The sequence below is a fragment of the Erythranthe guttata genome, chromosome 5, assembly GCF_056151865.1.
Source record: "Erythranthe guttata isolate IM_541 chromosome 5, IM_541, whole genome shotgun sequence".
NCBI classification, from domain to species: Eukaryota; Viridiplantae; Streptophyta; class Magnoliopsida; order Lamiales; family Phrymaceae; genus Erythranthe; species Erythranthe guttata.
The window spans coordinates 16,049,038-16,065,088 of record NC_142537.1 but is presented as its reverse complement, the minus strand read 5'-3'; the positions used below and the strand labels follow the sequence as shown (position 1 = coordinate 16,065,088).

At 30.4% G+C, this 16,051-nt stretch overlaps 1 protein-coding gene across 1 annotated transcript; it reads right to left on the bottom strand.

Annotated features, from left to right (window-relative positions):
• Positions 1 to 71: 71 nt before the first annotated feature.
• Positions 72 to 3,376, bottom strand: LOC105956910 (aquaporin PIP1-3-like). Its single transcript, XM_088817774.1, has 4 exons — positions 2,910 to 3,376; positions 1,879 to 2,174; positions 490 to 630; positions 72 to 363 (listed from the first exon to the last, which is right to left on the bottom strand). The coding sequence occupies exons 1-4, from the start codon at positions 3,238 to 3,240 to the stop codon at positions 268 to 270; spliced, it is 864 nt and encodes a 287-aa protein (XP_088673900.1). The 5' UTR covers positions 3,241 to 3,376; the 3' UTR covers positions 72 to 267.
• Positions 3,377 to 16,051: the final 12,675 nt, after the last annotated feature.

Below are 16,051 nucleotides of genomic sequence, written 5' to 3'. Positions count from 1 at the left end.
GATAAAAAAATGAAAAATACTAATTTATTATTATTAATTTTTTTTGACAAGTTCATAAACAGATACTGAAATTTAACATATACTTATTTAATAAATAACCTCATAATTTACACCCAAATTCAACATATATATAACAAACATATAGGAGAATAAAGGCTTCACTAATATAAAATAAAATAAATTATTAATAATAATAATAATAATAATAAATTATGAATAATAATAATAAACAGAGAGGATGATAATATATTATTAAATGTATCTGAATCAAGCCTTGGTTTTGAAAGGAATGGCTCTGATAACAATTTGGTGATAACTTGCAGCAAGAGCAGCTCCAATGAAGGGTCCAACCCAGAATATCCACTGAAGACACAGGGTAATTAAAAATTAAAATTCAAAATGATTATTCGTCGCAAAATAAATCGACGAAAATGAGAAATTAATAATCCGATTAATGTATATATTTATATATAAAGAGTATAAACTCACGTGGTCGTCCCATGCGTGAGCTTTGTTGTAGATGATCGCAGCTCCAAGGCTCCGGGCAGGGTTAATGCCTGTTCCGGTGATCGGGATCGTCGCCAAATGTACCAGAAATACGGCAAATCCAATTGGAAGAGGAGCCAAAAGCTGTCAAATTAATCACACAATTTATTAATAACAAAAAGAGAAAAAAATGGTTATTAGTTTGGGAACAACTTGCTAATTGTTTAAGATACTCTAAGAAGTAGCACGACACAAGAAGCAATTTAATCGTGAGAACTTGCTAATTATATATTTACGTTAGCGAAAATTATATTTTCCGTCCCTCAAGTTGACCTTGGTTTTGTACTTGGTCCTTCTAGTTACAGAAAACCGATTTAGTCCCTCATGTTTCAACAATTTAACACTTTGGTTAGGGGTGAAAGTTGAATGGATCAGATCAGAATTAGCCTTTTCGAAAAATTTCCAAAAATTTTTTGAAGTACAAAATCAATTTCAATTTCAATTCCAATTCCAAAATTTTCGGAATCTAAAATTCATTCCATTTCCAAAAGGCCCGGAAATTTCGGAATTTTGGAAAAATTTCGGAAATCAAATAAGTTTTAAAATTTCAAAAGTTAGCAGAAATTATATGAAAATTTTATAATATTCAAAAAATAAGAACATCCACGTCGACAAAAGTAAAATTAAAAACTATTAAATTCCAGTTCAAAAAATAAATAAAAATAATTCAATATGTCAAAATCTTAAAACAACTCAATATGTCAAAAAAAATAAAAAACTTGAAATACGTATTATATAATGCATATTATTTATAGGTGTATTTTATTGAAGAAAATTGGAATTTCGAAAATGAAATCGGATTGGAAATCGGAAATTCCAAATTTGTTTATATAATTCCAATTCCAATCCAAAAATATCGAAAAATGCGGAAATCGGAATTTCAAAAGTCGGAATGAAAAAAGTTGTTCCAAAATCGAAACTTTTTCGATCAAAACCGGCGGATATTGGAACTTCCGTTCCAACTTGCACCCCTAACTTGGGTCATTTCTGCCAATTTTCCGTTACTACTAACGGAATCAAACATATTCCCCAATATTGTCAGCTTAGCCAAAAAATGACCAAAAATGTTAAGTTGTTCCAAAATCGAAACTTTTTCGATCAAAACCGGCGGATATTGGAACTTCCGTTCCAACTTGCACCCCTAACTTGGGTCATTTCTGCCAATTTTCCGATAGTACTAACGGAATCAAATATATTCCCAATATTGTCAGCTTAGCCAAAAAATGACCAAAAATGTTAAGTTGTTGAAACACGAGGGGCTAAATCAATTTTTTTCTTAATGAAAAAAGAGACCAAATGTTGAAATAAAATAATATAAAAAGAAGTACGTACAGGCACGTGCGAGTCTCGGGCGCTTCTCTTGGCATCGGTAGCAGAGAAGACGGTGTAGACAAGAACAAAGGTGCCGACAATCTCAGCACCAAGGCCTTCACCTTTGGTGTAACCATGGTTAACAAAGTTAGCCCCACCTTTAAGCGTTTGATACGGTCCCACCATGAAACCCTTAACCACACCAGCTCCGCAGATTGCACCGAGGCATTGCATCACTATGTAGAACACGGCCCTCGTCAACGACAGCTTCCTCGCCAGAAACAAACCGAACGTCACGGCTGGGTTTATGTGACCACCTGTTTTTATTAATTACACACTGGAATTAATTTACCAAAACCTCGAGGACTAAATAGCAATAAATGGAATTAATTAATTAAAGGGTAAATTACAAACAATCATCTCTGAGGTAAGGTCATTTTACGGAAAAAAAAACCCATTGTGTTTGCATAATTACAAGCTCCCCTCAACTATGTATTATCTTACGAAAAAATCCCTCAAGTTGATAGGTTTAGTGGTGTTCATTCGGTAAAACTATACAAAAACTGTGGTACGCCAAACTTTCATATTTTTTTGCGTTTGGTTCGATAAATAACCGAATTATCAACTTTTTATTAAAAATATTAAAAATTTTGATTTTGATTTATTAAATTTAGTTTAAATACTAATATTACAAGTATAAATATATATAAAACAAAACAAAACAAAACAAAACTGAATACAACGAATTAACGGTTCAGTAATCAGCACGTACGGATTTTCGTTCGATTCGATTCGATTGGATCGGTTTACCGAACGGATCAACACCCTTAAGTAAGTTTGACATTCTAAAGATGGACGTGTGAGACAGTACATAGTTGAGGGTAAAAGAGTCATTGCACACTCAAATTTAACACTTTTAAAAACTTAAAAGTTTGACCATTGACAATTAAAAATAGGGAGGTGTTTGATGTTTTCTATACTTCATGGGTAAAAGATACATTTCACCTAGTACAGGGGTGCAAAATGAAGAAAGGGAAAATTACGAAATTTACCGGAGATGCCGGCGGTGCAGTAGACGAGGGCGAAAATCATGCCGCCGAATGACCAAGCGATGCCCTGAATACCGACGGAGGCGCACTTGCTCGGCGATCTTCCGACGCCCATCACCGTAAGAATTGTTATGTACAGGAATAAAAACGTGGCGACGAATTCTGCGATTCCGGCTCTGTAGAAAGACCATGATTTCAGCTCCCCCGTTTCGAACAGCGGCGCCGGCGGCGGTTCCTTGTAGTCTTTGTCTGTTTGAGCGGCGGTGCCCAATGGCTGTCTTTCTGTGAACTGGTTCGCTCCGAGATTCACATCTTCCTCCTTGTTCTCCGCCATGGATTTTGATCAAGTTGCTTTTTCTTTTTTTTTTAGGGCTGAAAATTGAAGGGGGGAAATTCTTTTTTTTTTTTTGAACTTATTTCTTACGTTAAGAAATCGAGAAGCAAAAGCAAGGTGGTGGTGGTGTGGTGGAGAGGTGGGTGAGGGAGTGTCATTTTATAGGAAAAAAAATAATAATCTTACCTCTAAATTAATGTTTTATTTATTTAATTTACCCCACAAGTTTTTTTACTAAATCATTTGTTACTTCAAAATTTCAAAAACAATAGTTCAATGAGAGAAAATCTGTGCAGCACGGAAATTTTTACTTCTTAATATGTTCGTGTTTTGGATACGTCTGACGGATACCTTATGTGCTATTTTGCAATTACTAAAAAGTTAGAAACATGTTTGAATAGTAAATTTTCAAAATATGTTTTTTTGCTTCCCTAATTATTTACATGATTAAATGATCAATTACAAATTAATAGTTGCTAATAATATTTATACTGAATATATTTGTACAGAAATATATAAAAAAGATTTACATATAAATAAAAACTTATATATGCTTATATAACATATTTATAAGCACACCCCTACAATTTTAATATTTACACGTATCTCTGTCAGTTTTCCCATTTCCTCGTATCACTATTCTCGTGTCGGCGCTGCATAGAAACAATTAATAAGAATAATATTTGGTTATTTTATATACTATTTCTTGTAATTCATATATATATATATATATATATATATATATATATATATATATATATATATATATATATATATATATATATATATATTCATCCATTTTTTTTAAAGTGTCAAATATTTTGCGACCAACGTAATATATAGAAAATTATTAGATAAGTTAACTTTTCTTTAAGAAAATACCGAAGTGTTCTTGCGTAAATAAACTCATTACAACATTAATTAATTTCCATATCAAACTACTCCCAGTCTTTATAATTATCGGGTGTAGCATAGAAATTACCGTCCAACAAATAAGAGGTAGAACGATATTGATACATTTTATTCACTAATAAACATTCTAATTCTATTGTCACTTGTAATACAATTAAAAAAAAATGTAATATGCCAAGTTTGTCCTAATAATACTGTTTAAGAACATGAATCAGATTAACGTTATGGGGAGTGAGAGGATAGTGGGACTACTAATAATGTAATATAATTTTTAATATAGAAATAATTAATTAAAGAGATATTGACAGATTTTTTAGTTTGTTCTTATCTTCAACAGAGTGGCAAATAATTTTATTTATTTCCATTTATTTCAAATTATTTATTGGCTAAGAATGTTTTTTTTCAATATTTAATTAATTAGTCATGCATTTGATTATTTAGTTTGGGCCATTTGACTTCACCAAATCCTTAATAAAATAATGTATGTATTAGCAGCTAATTAACCAACTACGTACAACTATTGAGCCAAATAAAAAAAAAATATGAAGCACAGAGTAATCGAGCACTTCTTCTTCTTCTTCTATTTATTTATTTATTTTATTTTTTAAGCACTTCAATCCAGCTCAATGAACGATGAAATATAATATTACAAGCATAAAGGAATAAATATATTGTTCTCTTTTTTTAATGACGAAGGAATCCGCAACCAACCATATATGTGCACTGGACAATGTTAATTTTCTTTTTTTTTTCTTGGGTAAATTACGAAGATCCCCACAAACTTAGGTTAAATTACAAAAACACCCCTACATACCCATAATTATAAGAACCTCTCCAATGTTTGTTTCCTTCTTACACCGACTCCCTTATGATGTGATTTTCACGAAATCTTTTTCAGTTCATGGAGTATTTTCCGAAAAATGTCGATTCTACAGTCTATATTTATAGGTGTTCCTCGTATACCTTTTGCAGCAACCTCAATTTATACAAAATCACAGTCACTATACTTTTTGATTTGCTAGTTTGAACCATCATAGCATATACATGCATTTTTTAAACATTTGGCATGGTATATATTCAATCTATTCTATGTCTGTAGGGATAGAATTGGTATTTTTTTTATTGAATATTCTCTAGAATTAGAAAGATTTCATGAGAAATCTCACCGTAAGGGATTAATGACGGAAACAAATGTCGGTGAATTTTGGTAATTATAGAAAGATGGGGGTATTTTTCATAATTTAGCCTAAATTCAGGGTTGTTTTCATAATTTAACTTTTTTCTTTTGGCAATTTTGTACAAAATCAGGTAAACGGTCATTTTTAGGGTTAGGTAAGAGTGGGCCTTTCTGTACTATTTAACCTACTCTCTCATGTTTACGCAAAACAACTTGAAATTTGGGGTAAAATATAAAATAAAATAACATTGGTCAAACTCAAAGGTCAATGTTTCAAGTAAAATAATGTACTTGGTTACGAAATTAAATAATCTAACATGCCAAAAAAAAAAAATAGCCGTTATTGTGGCCGTTGGGGAAAATGACGTGACCAAAGATCAACGGCTAGGATGAAACTTTATTTTCATAAAAACGTTGTCCCGTTTGGCATGAGTGTGCCATTGAGGTGGACAAAGAGACAATTGTTTGGGGCTCTTATATACTCCATTTTAAAATATAATGGAAGTTCTATGATCAATTTCTAATTTTATATAAATGTTTAAGAATTTGATATTAATTATCTATTTTCAATACAAAAAAAAATATTTTATTTCATTGTTGGGAAACTCTATATATCCAAAAAAAAATCCATGTTTGAGTTCGTTCACGCTTAATCTGTCTAGCGCGATAAATAAGGTCCAGGGCTGGGGTTAAATTTCATAGTGATATTATAAATATAGTTTTTGGATTTTTAGAAATTAAAAGTTGAAATCTTTTATATATATATATATATATATATATATTCCAATTTTCAATTTGAAAAAACAATAGAAACATTAGAATTTAAAAGTTAAGCCCCTAATGAAAAATGTTTCAAAAATCTGAAATTATTGGATTCCGTTCCAATTTCCACTCACAAATAATATAGTAGTGAAATAAAACAATAAGGATGCTTCCAATCTAAAAAATAGAGAATTAAAGAATGAAATAAGAGTAGCTCAAAAATGTTTTTATATTAATTTTGGATATAGATAAAATTTCAAAACTTGTGGGGCAAAATCTTGTGATAGTGGTCCTTGAGTTGTCTCATATATATCATATAAAATAGTGCATTTTAAAAATAGACAATTTACAACCAATCATGTAGAGACAACTCATGTCTAATGGACAATCACATGCAATGTAACCTATGCACCATATATATAACCCTCAATGCCAACTATCATGATATATATATATATATATATATATATATATATATATATATATATATATATATATATATATATATATATATATATATATATATATATATATATATATAGCATTGATTATCTTATTGTATATCAATATAATTAATCAAATTAATTCAATTATAAAATTGAAGTTCAATCATTTGTGCAGATTGGGAGAGACATGGCAATTAGTGGAAGATGTTTTGTGATGGAGATAATTTGCTTAATTAGCAAAATGGGCATCAAATAGTGCATTTATATATTTTATTTTATTGAAGTTTTTATAATGTTGAAGTGAGGGAATATTAGCATCTTTGAGGAGAATTTCTTTTATCTATTTGTCGATTATAAAAGTTCTGCAACAGTTCGTAAAAATGAAATAAATGAGACATAAATTTAACGTAGTTATGATACAATTGTACCCTACATATGTCCACAAAGATCTACAAAGCCGAAATTTCACTGACTCAATTTTATGTTTATATCAATTTGACGTATTCAATAAACAAAAACACCATCTTTGTACTGACGTCGTTCATGTAGACCACTGGAATTTCGGGTCTTCGACTTTGCTTGTTCCTCCGCTCGATTGAATGCCCTTCTTTTGCATAAAAGAAGCAAAAATTTGACTACGAAAAACCCGCTCCATTTAATTCCACGCCTTAAGGTGACTTCTTGTATAAGTCAGCCGAGTTCCTTGACGTATTAGAATCCGTGTATTTTGACAATAAACTTAGAAATTAATTCGAAGAAATTACAGTTTTCATCCCTCGAGTTTGCACCGATTTCACATTTGGTCCATATGTTCATGAAAAAACACATTTGGTCCCTCAAGTTCCAATAATTTAACATATTTGGTCATTTCCGTCAATTTACCGCAAGTCCGTTAGTTGAGGCAGTGATGTACACACGCTTGATTCCGTTAGTTTTAAGAAAAAAAATGACGGAAATGACTAAAATTATTGAATTTTTGCAACATAAGGGACCAAATGTGTGTTTTGTGAACATGGGGACAAGATGTGTAATCGGTGCAAACTTAAAGGACAAAAATTGTATTTTTCCTAAATTAATTCTAAGATTGTCTTTCTCCTATTTTCTCATGCAATGGCATCTGCTTATTTTGGTTTACATATTTGTTGCATGTGGTAACAAGTTAACCTCGTTGAGTGGTATTACCAAATTTAGTATTATTTGGATTTAAGAGGAAATTAGCTACTAAAAACTGGTCTAATTTTTTTAAGATTACCTTTTACTTAGCTTGGAAACTAGTAAAAACTAGTCCACATGGGGCTTAGGGAAAATGTGCAGATTTGATGAATTAAAAGCAATATATATATTGACAGTTGTTCATAAGCTGTCTTATTAAGAAAAATGTGTTTGAGTACTTCAATTGAAGTGGCTCGATATCGTGGTCATGATGAAAGTGAAAATTCGGCTAATTCACGAAACTTTATTCAACTTGGGAAAATCTTTGGTCAAAATAATCCGGATATTAAGAAAGTTACTCTGAACAATGCTACACTAAACCACAAGATGATATATGTACAGATATTCAAAAGGAGATTGTAAATGCATTTGCAATGGAATTCCAAAAGAAATTATAATTAGTGATAATGGTGATTTGACGTTTTGTCTAATTTGATGAAGCATGGGACATATCGATAAAGGAGCAAATGACCTTAGTGATAAGGTATGTGAACAAATCTGATAGTGTGAATGAGCGATTTTTAAGAGAGGAGCATGTTGCTGATATTAGTGCTTTGTATCTTAAAATAACTATCGATGATTTTTCTTTCTCGGCAATGGATTGAGTGCCTCTATTTATGAGGTCAAGGTTATGATGGAGTTAATAATATGAGAGGTCAATTCAATGACCTAAAAACGTTCATCTTGAATGAGAACCCTTGTGTACATATTATATTAACTGCTTTGCTCACCAACTACAATTAACTTTAGTAATAGTTGCTAAAAAGCACGATCATATTTCTTAACTTTTTGATTTTACTACAACAGTGTTGAAAGTTGTTGGTTATTCATGTAAACATCGTGATTTGAATAGAGAGAAGCAACCTATGTTATCTCCACCACTAGCTAAAAGTAATAGTCCATTAGAACCCTATCGGAATAATGTATCCAATGCATTATCCCGTTAGAGTTTCGAACTACGTTTCAGGGGGGTGAGTGTAATTATCGATACTATAGGAACCTTAAAATTATTTAAGCATACCACAGGGGTGTGGGTGTAATTTACCCTTTTTTTTAAATACAAAATAATAGATCATTGCAATTGATGGAAAATCAGGATTTGTTATTACTATTAGCATTAGAATTAAAATTAAAATTAATATTAATACTAGAAATAGGATTTGATAGTAATTAGGATTAATATAATATATATATATATATATATATATATATATATATATATATATATATATATATATATATATATATATATATATATATATATATATATATATATATTGTTGTGAAATAATTCCCATTAGCTCGTTTATTGATTATACGAAGTTGAACTCGATAGAGATAGAATACTACTTATTTGCAAGAGAGGTTATGGTTTGAGAAATGCATGATGAAATTCTCACTATGCCAAATTAAATAGAAATATAAATAGAAATATAATTCTGTTAGTGGAAAAACATAGAAACACCATATAGAAATTCTAGAGCAAAATATATTCTTTTATTAGATGATGTAGAAGTATTGTACAATACAATGTTATTCCTCATATTTATATACAAGAAAATGCATAGTCACTAAGGACACATGTCCACACCTAGTTGTTCATTGCTCTAAATAGTTACACATGTCAAAGCCATAATTTCCAATGTGCTAAAGTCCATAGTTTTATAATACTCCCCCTTGGACGTAGCACTATTGTATCGACTGAATTGATGCCTCATTAAAAACCTTAAGCCGGAAAATCCAGTGGAAAACCGATCAGAAGGGAAAAATAGTGCAAGACTCAAATTCAAGTCGTGTGCATAAGCTGCCTCGTTAAAAACCTTAGCTGGAAAACCCAATGGGATGAAAACCAGTCGTAATGGAAAAAGAGTGCAGCGCACTACTGCTCCCCCTAAAATGAGCAATATAAGCCCCCAATATAGGCTATCAATCCATTTGTAGGTTGTTTCATTAAAAACCTTGAGCTGGAAAACCCTACGGGAAAAAACCACTCAAAAGGGAAAAAGAATACAACACATCATAGTATGTGCTCCTCCCGAAACCAATAATATTGGCCCCCGAAATAGGCTATTTAATAATCATAAGTTGTCTCGTTAAAAACCTTATGTTGGAAAAACAACATGGGAAAAATACCGAACAAAAGGGAAAAAAGAGTGCAACATATCATCACTTCATATTTTAAATCCACGAGAGATAACAAAATTCAGTGAATTATAAAGATAACATTAGAATGTCTCTTAGACGTATGCCCATTCCCTCACTACAAAAAAATACAAACTAGGCAACGATTTCTTTATCGACGAAATTAATTTCGTTGCCAATAGTTATATTTTAGCAACGAAATATAGCATTTGTGGCTAAAGAATAACATTTTTGTAACAAGATATTTTTGTTCCCTTTGAATCTCATAGGCAACGAAACATATTTTTGTGAGTAGTATCGTATATATTTTACAACGAATTTAATGTAAGACAACAACTTTGTTGTTGCAAAGAGTATTTCTTTTTGCTACAATATAAAATTGTAGTAAATACATTTACAACGGCAACAAATTTATTTTTGTTGTGAATAAGTGACGAAAGTCAACGAAATTAGGACATAATACAATACAAAAGATAATGCTTTTAATATCATAAACAGACAATTGTTTATTTCTGGAGCCATAATCTCTACGGAAAGTAATTTAGTTTTACTTTGTGTTTTGCACAATATCACACTCAATAAAATTTAGAATATATTAAATTTTCAATTAGACTAATACATCGTCCGAGGAGATATTTAAACTCAACTTCGGGAATATATATATTTCAGGGGAGATATGCAAACTCTACTTCAGGAATATTTCATCTGAAGGAGATCTTCTAAAATTCGACCTCGTGAATATGTCACTCGAGGGTGATATGTAGCTTATCTTAATTTTGGGAATCAGTCTGAGAAAGATATATAACTCAACTTCAAAGTTCGAAATTATAATATATAGACAACAGTCTATTATGTTTGTGTTTCACATGTATATCCATATTAAATAATATGTCAATAAAATGCTAACTCAATCTCGGGAATTTAACATCCAAGAGATATACAATTTCAACCTCGAGAATTTCTCGTTCGAGGGAGTTTTGCAAACTTGATCCTGGGAATTTAACATCCGAGTGAGATGTTGCACAATTAGTAGACATATCGAATTAACTTTGAAATATTACCAATATCATTAGGGGTGTATAAGCTCGACCGTGGGAATATTTCTTCCAATGGAGTATTACTAACTTAAACTCGGGAATAAATCATACAAGAGAAATGTGATCTTATGTTTCATCGATGGAGATTTATAAGCTCGACATCGAGTACTTTGGCGGATTTATTTAAGCTCAACCTCAAGAATGTGTCGTCTGAGGGAGATATTATAAACTCAATCTCAGGCATATGTCGTCCGAGAGAGATATATAAATTTTATCTTAGAAATTAGCTCAATCTCGGGAATAAAATCATCCGAGATAAGTATTTCAATCTGACGTCATTTATAGTTATCTCGAGAAAATATTATAGGCTCAACATCGGGTATATATCGTCCGAGGGAGATATATTCATAAATAAATAAATTCAATCTCGAAAGTTGTTACATCGAGAGAGTTATGTTGTAACCATTAAGAATATTATCATGCATGATCTCAAATATATAATATTTTGTAGGTAATAAACTCAGAAGTTTTAATTTATTTTGATCAAATGATTATCTGGGCGGAAATATTTACATCCACCTTGGTCAATTTAAGAACATCTTGATGAGGAATACCTTTCATTTCGTCGTTGTAGGCCTAACACCATATTTAATTTTATTATGACCTTTCAATAGACCCTTAACAAAAATGTCCATCGTTTATATGGGTACCGCACCCAATTATTTTTATTTTAATAGCCTCATTGGCCTTTGAGGGGAATCACAACTTTTAGTGACTCTACGGGAATCACACCCGGAGTTATATTTACGGCTTCTATATCGGCCATTATTGGGGACTATAACGTCCACCATCTCTACAAACATTATGTTCAGAGTAATTATCGTAGCCTTTAAATCGATCTTTAATTTGGACTCCTATGCGATAAAGTCATTTTCATTTCTTATTATCTTAATCAGCAAATTTTCTTTTGCTAATTTAAAAAAGATTATTAGATAAATAGATCGAAACTTGCATATGCCAATCACAAGTTTCTAAATTTACAAAATCAAAATCATGCAATGCAAGCTGAAAATTCGTAGCCGAGGCGAGAGATAATAACCATTTTTTTTTCTCATAAATTAACATGCATATAATTATATAATATATATATATATATATATATATATATATATATATATATATATATATATATATATATATATATATATATATATATATATATATATATATATTCATTTCCCCCGAAAATCGATGGCGTATAAAATACCATAGTATTCGCTTCACTATTTGATATCGAGGATTTGGATTTTATCAAATAAAATAAAATAACATAAACAAACTTACATAACCTACCCTTTTACGAGCAGAACCTCGTGTTGATAACGTGTTGTGAAATAATTCACATTAGCTCGTTTATTGGTTATACAAAGTTGAATTCGATAGAGATAGAATACTACTCATTTGCAAGAGAGGTTATGGTTTGAGAAACGCATGATGAAATTCCCACTATGCCAAATTAAATAGAAATATAAATAGAAATATAATTGTGTTACTGGAAAAACATAGAAACACCATATAGAAATTCTAGTGCAAAATATATTCTTTTATTAGATGATGTAGAAGTATTGTACAATACAAGAAAATGCTTAGTCATTAAGGACACATATCCACACCTAGTTGTTCATTGCTCTAAATAGTTACACATGTAAGGACACATGTCAAAGCCATAATTTCCAATGTGCTAAAGTCCATAGTTTTATAATATATATATATATATATATACACACACACCATTTTTTATGAACATCGTCTCATCACTTTTTTTTAATTATTTTTTTAAATATACAGGTGATTAGGGCAGGCAATCGGGTCGTGTGAGCCGAGCCTGGGTCGGCTCAAGCTCATAAACCATCGGGCCTCATTATTATTGGCTCAAGCTCAAATACCATCGGGCCTCATGCATATATGCTCAAGCTCGGCTCACGTATTTTTTTAAGTTTCGGGTTTATATCGGGCTTATATTGGGCAATAAATAAATTACATATTTTACAACTTTATAGTCGGGCGTGTGAAAGAAGAAAAAAACTTCGCAGTCTAAGAGAAAAATCTAGAATATGCATTGAAAATCAAAATAAGATGATTAAAAAAAAAAAGAAAAAAAAAGCCGTAGTCTACTGTTCTTTAAAACAAATGAGGGTTATTGTTGCAAATATTTAATCCTTAATTAATTATAAGAAAAAATCCATCCGAGTCCAAAATGTAAAAAATATAAAATAAAATTACTAAAAGCAATTCTAAATGTCCTCCTATCTCTTTTCGAAAATCTTGATTCATGAAATATATATATATATATATATATATATATATATATATATATATATATATATATATATATATATATATATATATATATAAGCTCAAACTCGGCTCATAGTTTAATCGGGTTTAATGAAACGGCTCAAACTCGGCCCGGCTCACAATTAATCGGGCTCGTCTTAAATAAAATTGAGCCGAGCTATCGGGCTTCGGGTAGGCCCGGCTCAATTGCCGGTCCTACAGGTGATATACATTAGAGTTTTCATTACAACACTTCGTTGAGTTTGATCAATATGTTTGATGCATTAATTTATGTACTCCACGATGCTTCAAGTACAAGTTATCGAGTAGAAGCCAAAACATTGCTAATAGGCTTTTTTCATTTGATTTGGTGTTGAGCCTCTTTTTGATAAAGAAAGGCATTGGTGAGTATAAATGAGCTATGATCTCAAGCACAATCAAAGGAAGGTTAAGATATTGCGAAGCAATGAGATTATTTCAAGTGTCAAAATTCAAATTCAATTTATTAGAGAAAGCATGTGGAATTTTTTATTTGAAAGTGTAACCAAATTTTGTAAGAAATACATAGTTGAGGTTCCTCAAATTAAAAGGATGCTAGATATGTTACTTTAGGACGAAGAATAAGAAGAAATAACAAATTTACATCATTATAAGGGTGAGACGTTTTACAGTATTAATTTTGGATATGCAACTTGGAGAACTGCTCGATTCTCTAATTAAACAATGGAATTTCTTGTATACATTGTTTGTCTTGTTCCATCTAATTTATTCTCTCACTTTGACAAGGACATTACTTAATCTTGTTGATTTTTATCGACAAGACTTCACCGAGCTCGACAAATGCAAGCTCAATGATCGCTGGTTGCAATAAGACGTTGACTCAAATTCAAACTTTTTGATGTGTATAAGATTATTGATTAGGATAAAGACAACCCTTAAAGACTAATCATGATGTAAACATAGATAATGCTGATCACAAACAATTTATTAATTTATTGTTTTGTTAATTAAAAAGATGGTCATATGTTGCTAAAATTAAATTATAACTCTATCACTATAATATTTAACACATTTTTTTCCTAGACTTGTTGTACATCGTGTATGACATTCTTCTTCTATATACCTCTAAACCGTTCGTTACATTCTTCTTCTATAGGCCTCTAAACCGTTTGTTAACAATTGTGGTGGTGATGATTTACAAATGAACTAGCCCATATTTCTACAAGAGAACAAATACCTAATAGACGGTCAAAATTACTATGATCGGACAGTTTATACTAATTATTTATATAGCTATTTACAAAGGAACATTCTAGAACTATTCTAAAATATTATAAAAAAAAACATACACTATTCCATGAACATCTTAGAATATGTATTAAGTGTAGAGAGAATTAGAGAAGCCTTTTAGAGATTGGCTCGGACTTGAGCTTTGATTTAGTCGTTCAGCTGGAGGGGTTTTATCGTAAAATAATACATAGTTGAGGTGGTATTTTTGTAATTTGACCTTACCTCGGGGATTGGTCGTAGGGTTGGGTGGGAGGGGGGCGCACGCCCATTCTCTACTCTGGTATTTTAATCTTAGTTTCATGCCAATGTTAATTACGATTAACTTTATACTAATTACACTGGTATTTAGTGTTCTAATTTTGACAACTTCAACGAGGACATTTTTCACATAATCAAGCTTATTAGTGTCAAATTTTCGGTCGATAGTTCATTTGAGACCTATTTGAAAGATGTGATATGGTTTCGTTATCATTTAAAGCAGTTATGTGCAAGGCTTTTTTTTTTTTTTTCATGGTTGTTTTAAAAATATAAAATTTAATAAATGAATGGAAAATTTTATATCAAAATTGAAAAACAACAAATTCTTTAATTTATAGTATTGACAGAACAAATTGCTAAAATTAAATTATAACCCAACCATTGTAATATTTATTATTTTATAGGGTCTTTCTAGGGTGAGATACCCCATGTTCTAAACTTTTATGAGATATGCATTAATCACCATTAATTTTCTAAGATTAAATCTGGACCCTAGGAAAATAACATGGCTTATGTTCTAAAAAATGAAGTACTTTACCAAATTATCCTTCGATTATTTTTTTTATTAAATTAATATAAAATTGATTAACATTGAATTGTCTAATTTACCCCCTACTATATTTTAATTAAATAATTAATTTAAATTCATTGTGAATGAGTTTTATTTGATAAATAATCGAAAAAAATGCATTCATTGGAAATCGAACTTGTAACCTCTTAATACATTTATCACTCCTAACCATCCAAGCACATTAACTTATTATGAAATATTTAACCATAATTGTATAAATACTGTTAATGCAAATATTAATTGCAACATTCATTATTATTAAATGGTATTAAATAAATTATTAACAAATTTAATAAAATAAAGTTTGAAAAATACAAAGAATTGCAGTTCAATACGCCAAACATCTATCATTAATTATATAATATTAGAAGTATTAATAAAATCCACAATTTAAAAATGTAAAGAATGCTCAATTAAATAAAAAAAATGCATAACTTAATTCAAACTCACTTATGTTATTTAGTCGATAGTGTGGCAAATCCAAATAAAAATTAAAATAATATGTTTATTTAGAAGAAGAAAAAATTATAACTCATTCCAAGTAGTAGTTTTCTTACTTTAAAATAAAATTATATACTACAAATACTATATATTGTGAATTTTATTTTAATATTTAATTTAATCAACTAGTAAGATTTGAATCGATGAAGTACAAACCCTTTCAATT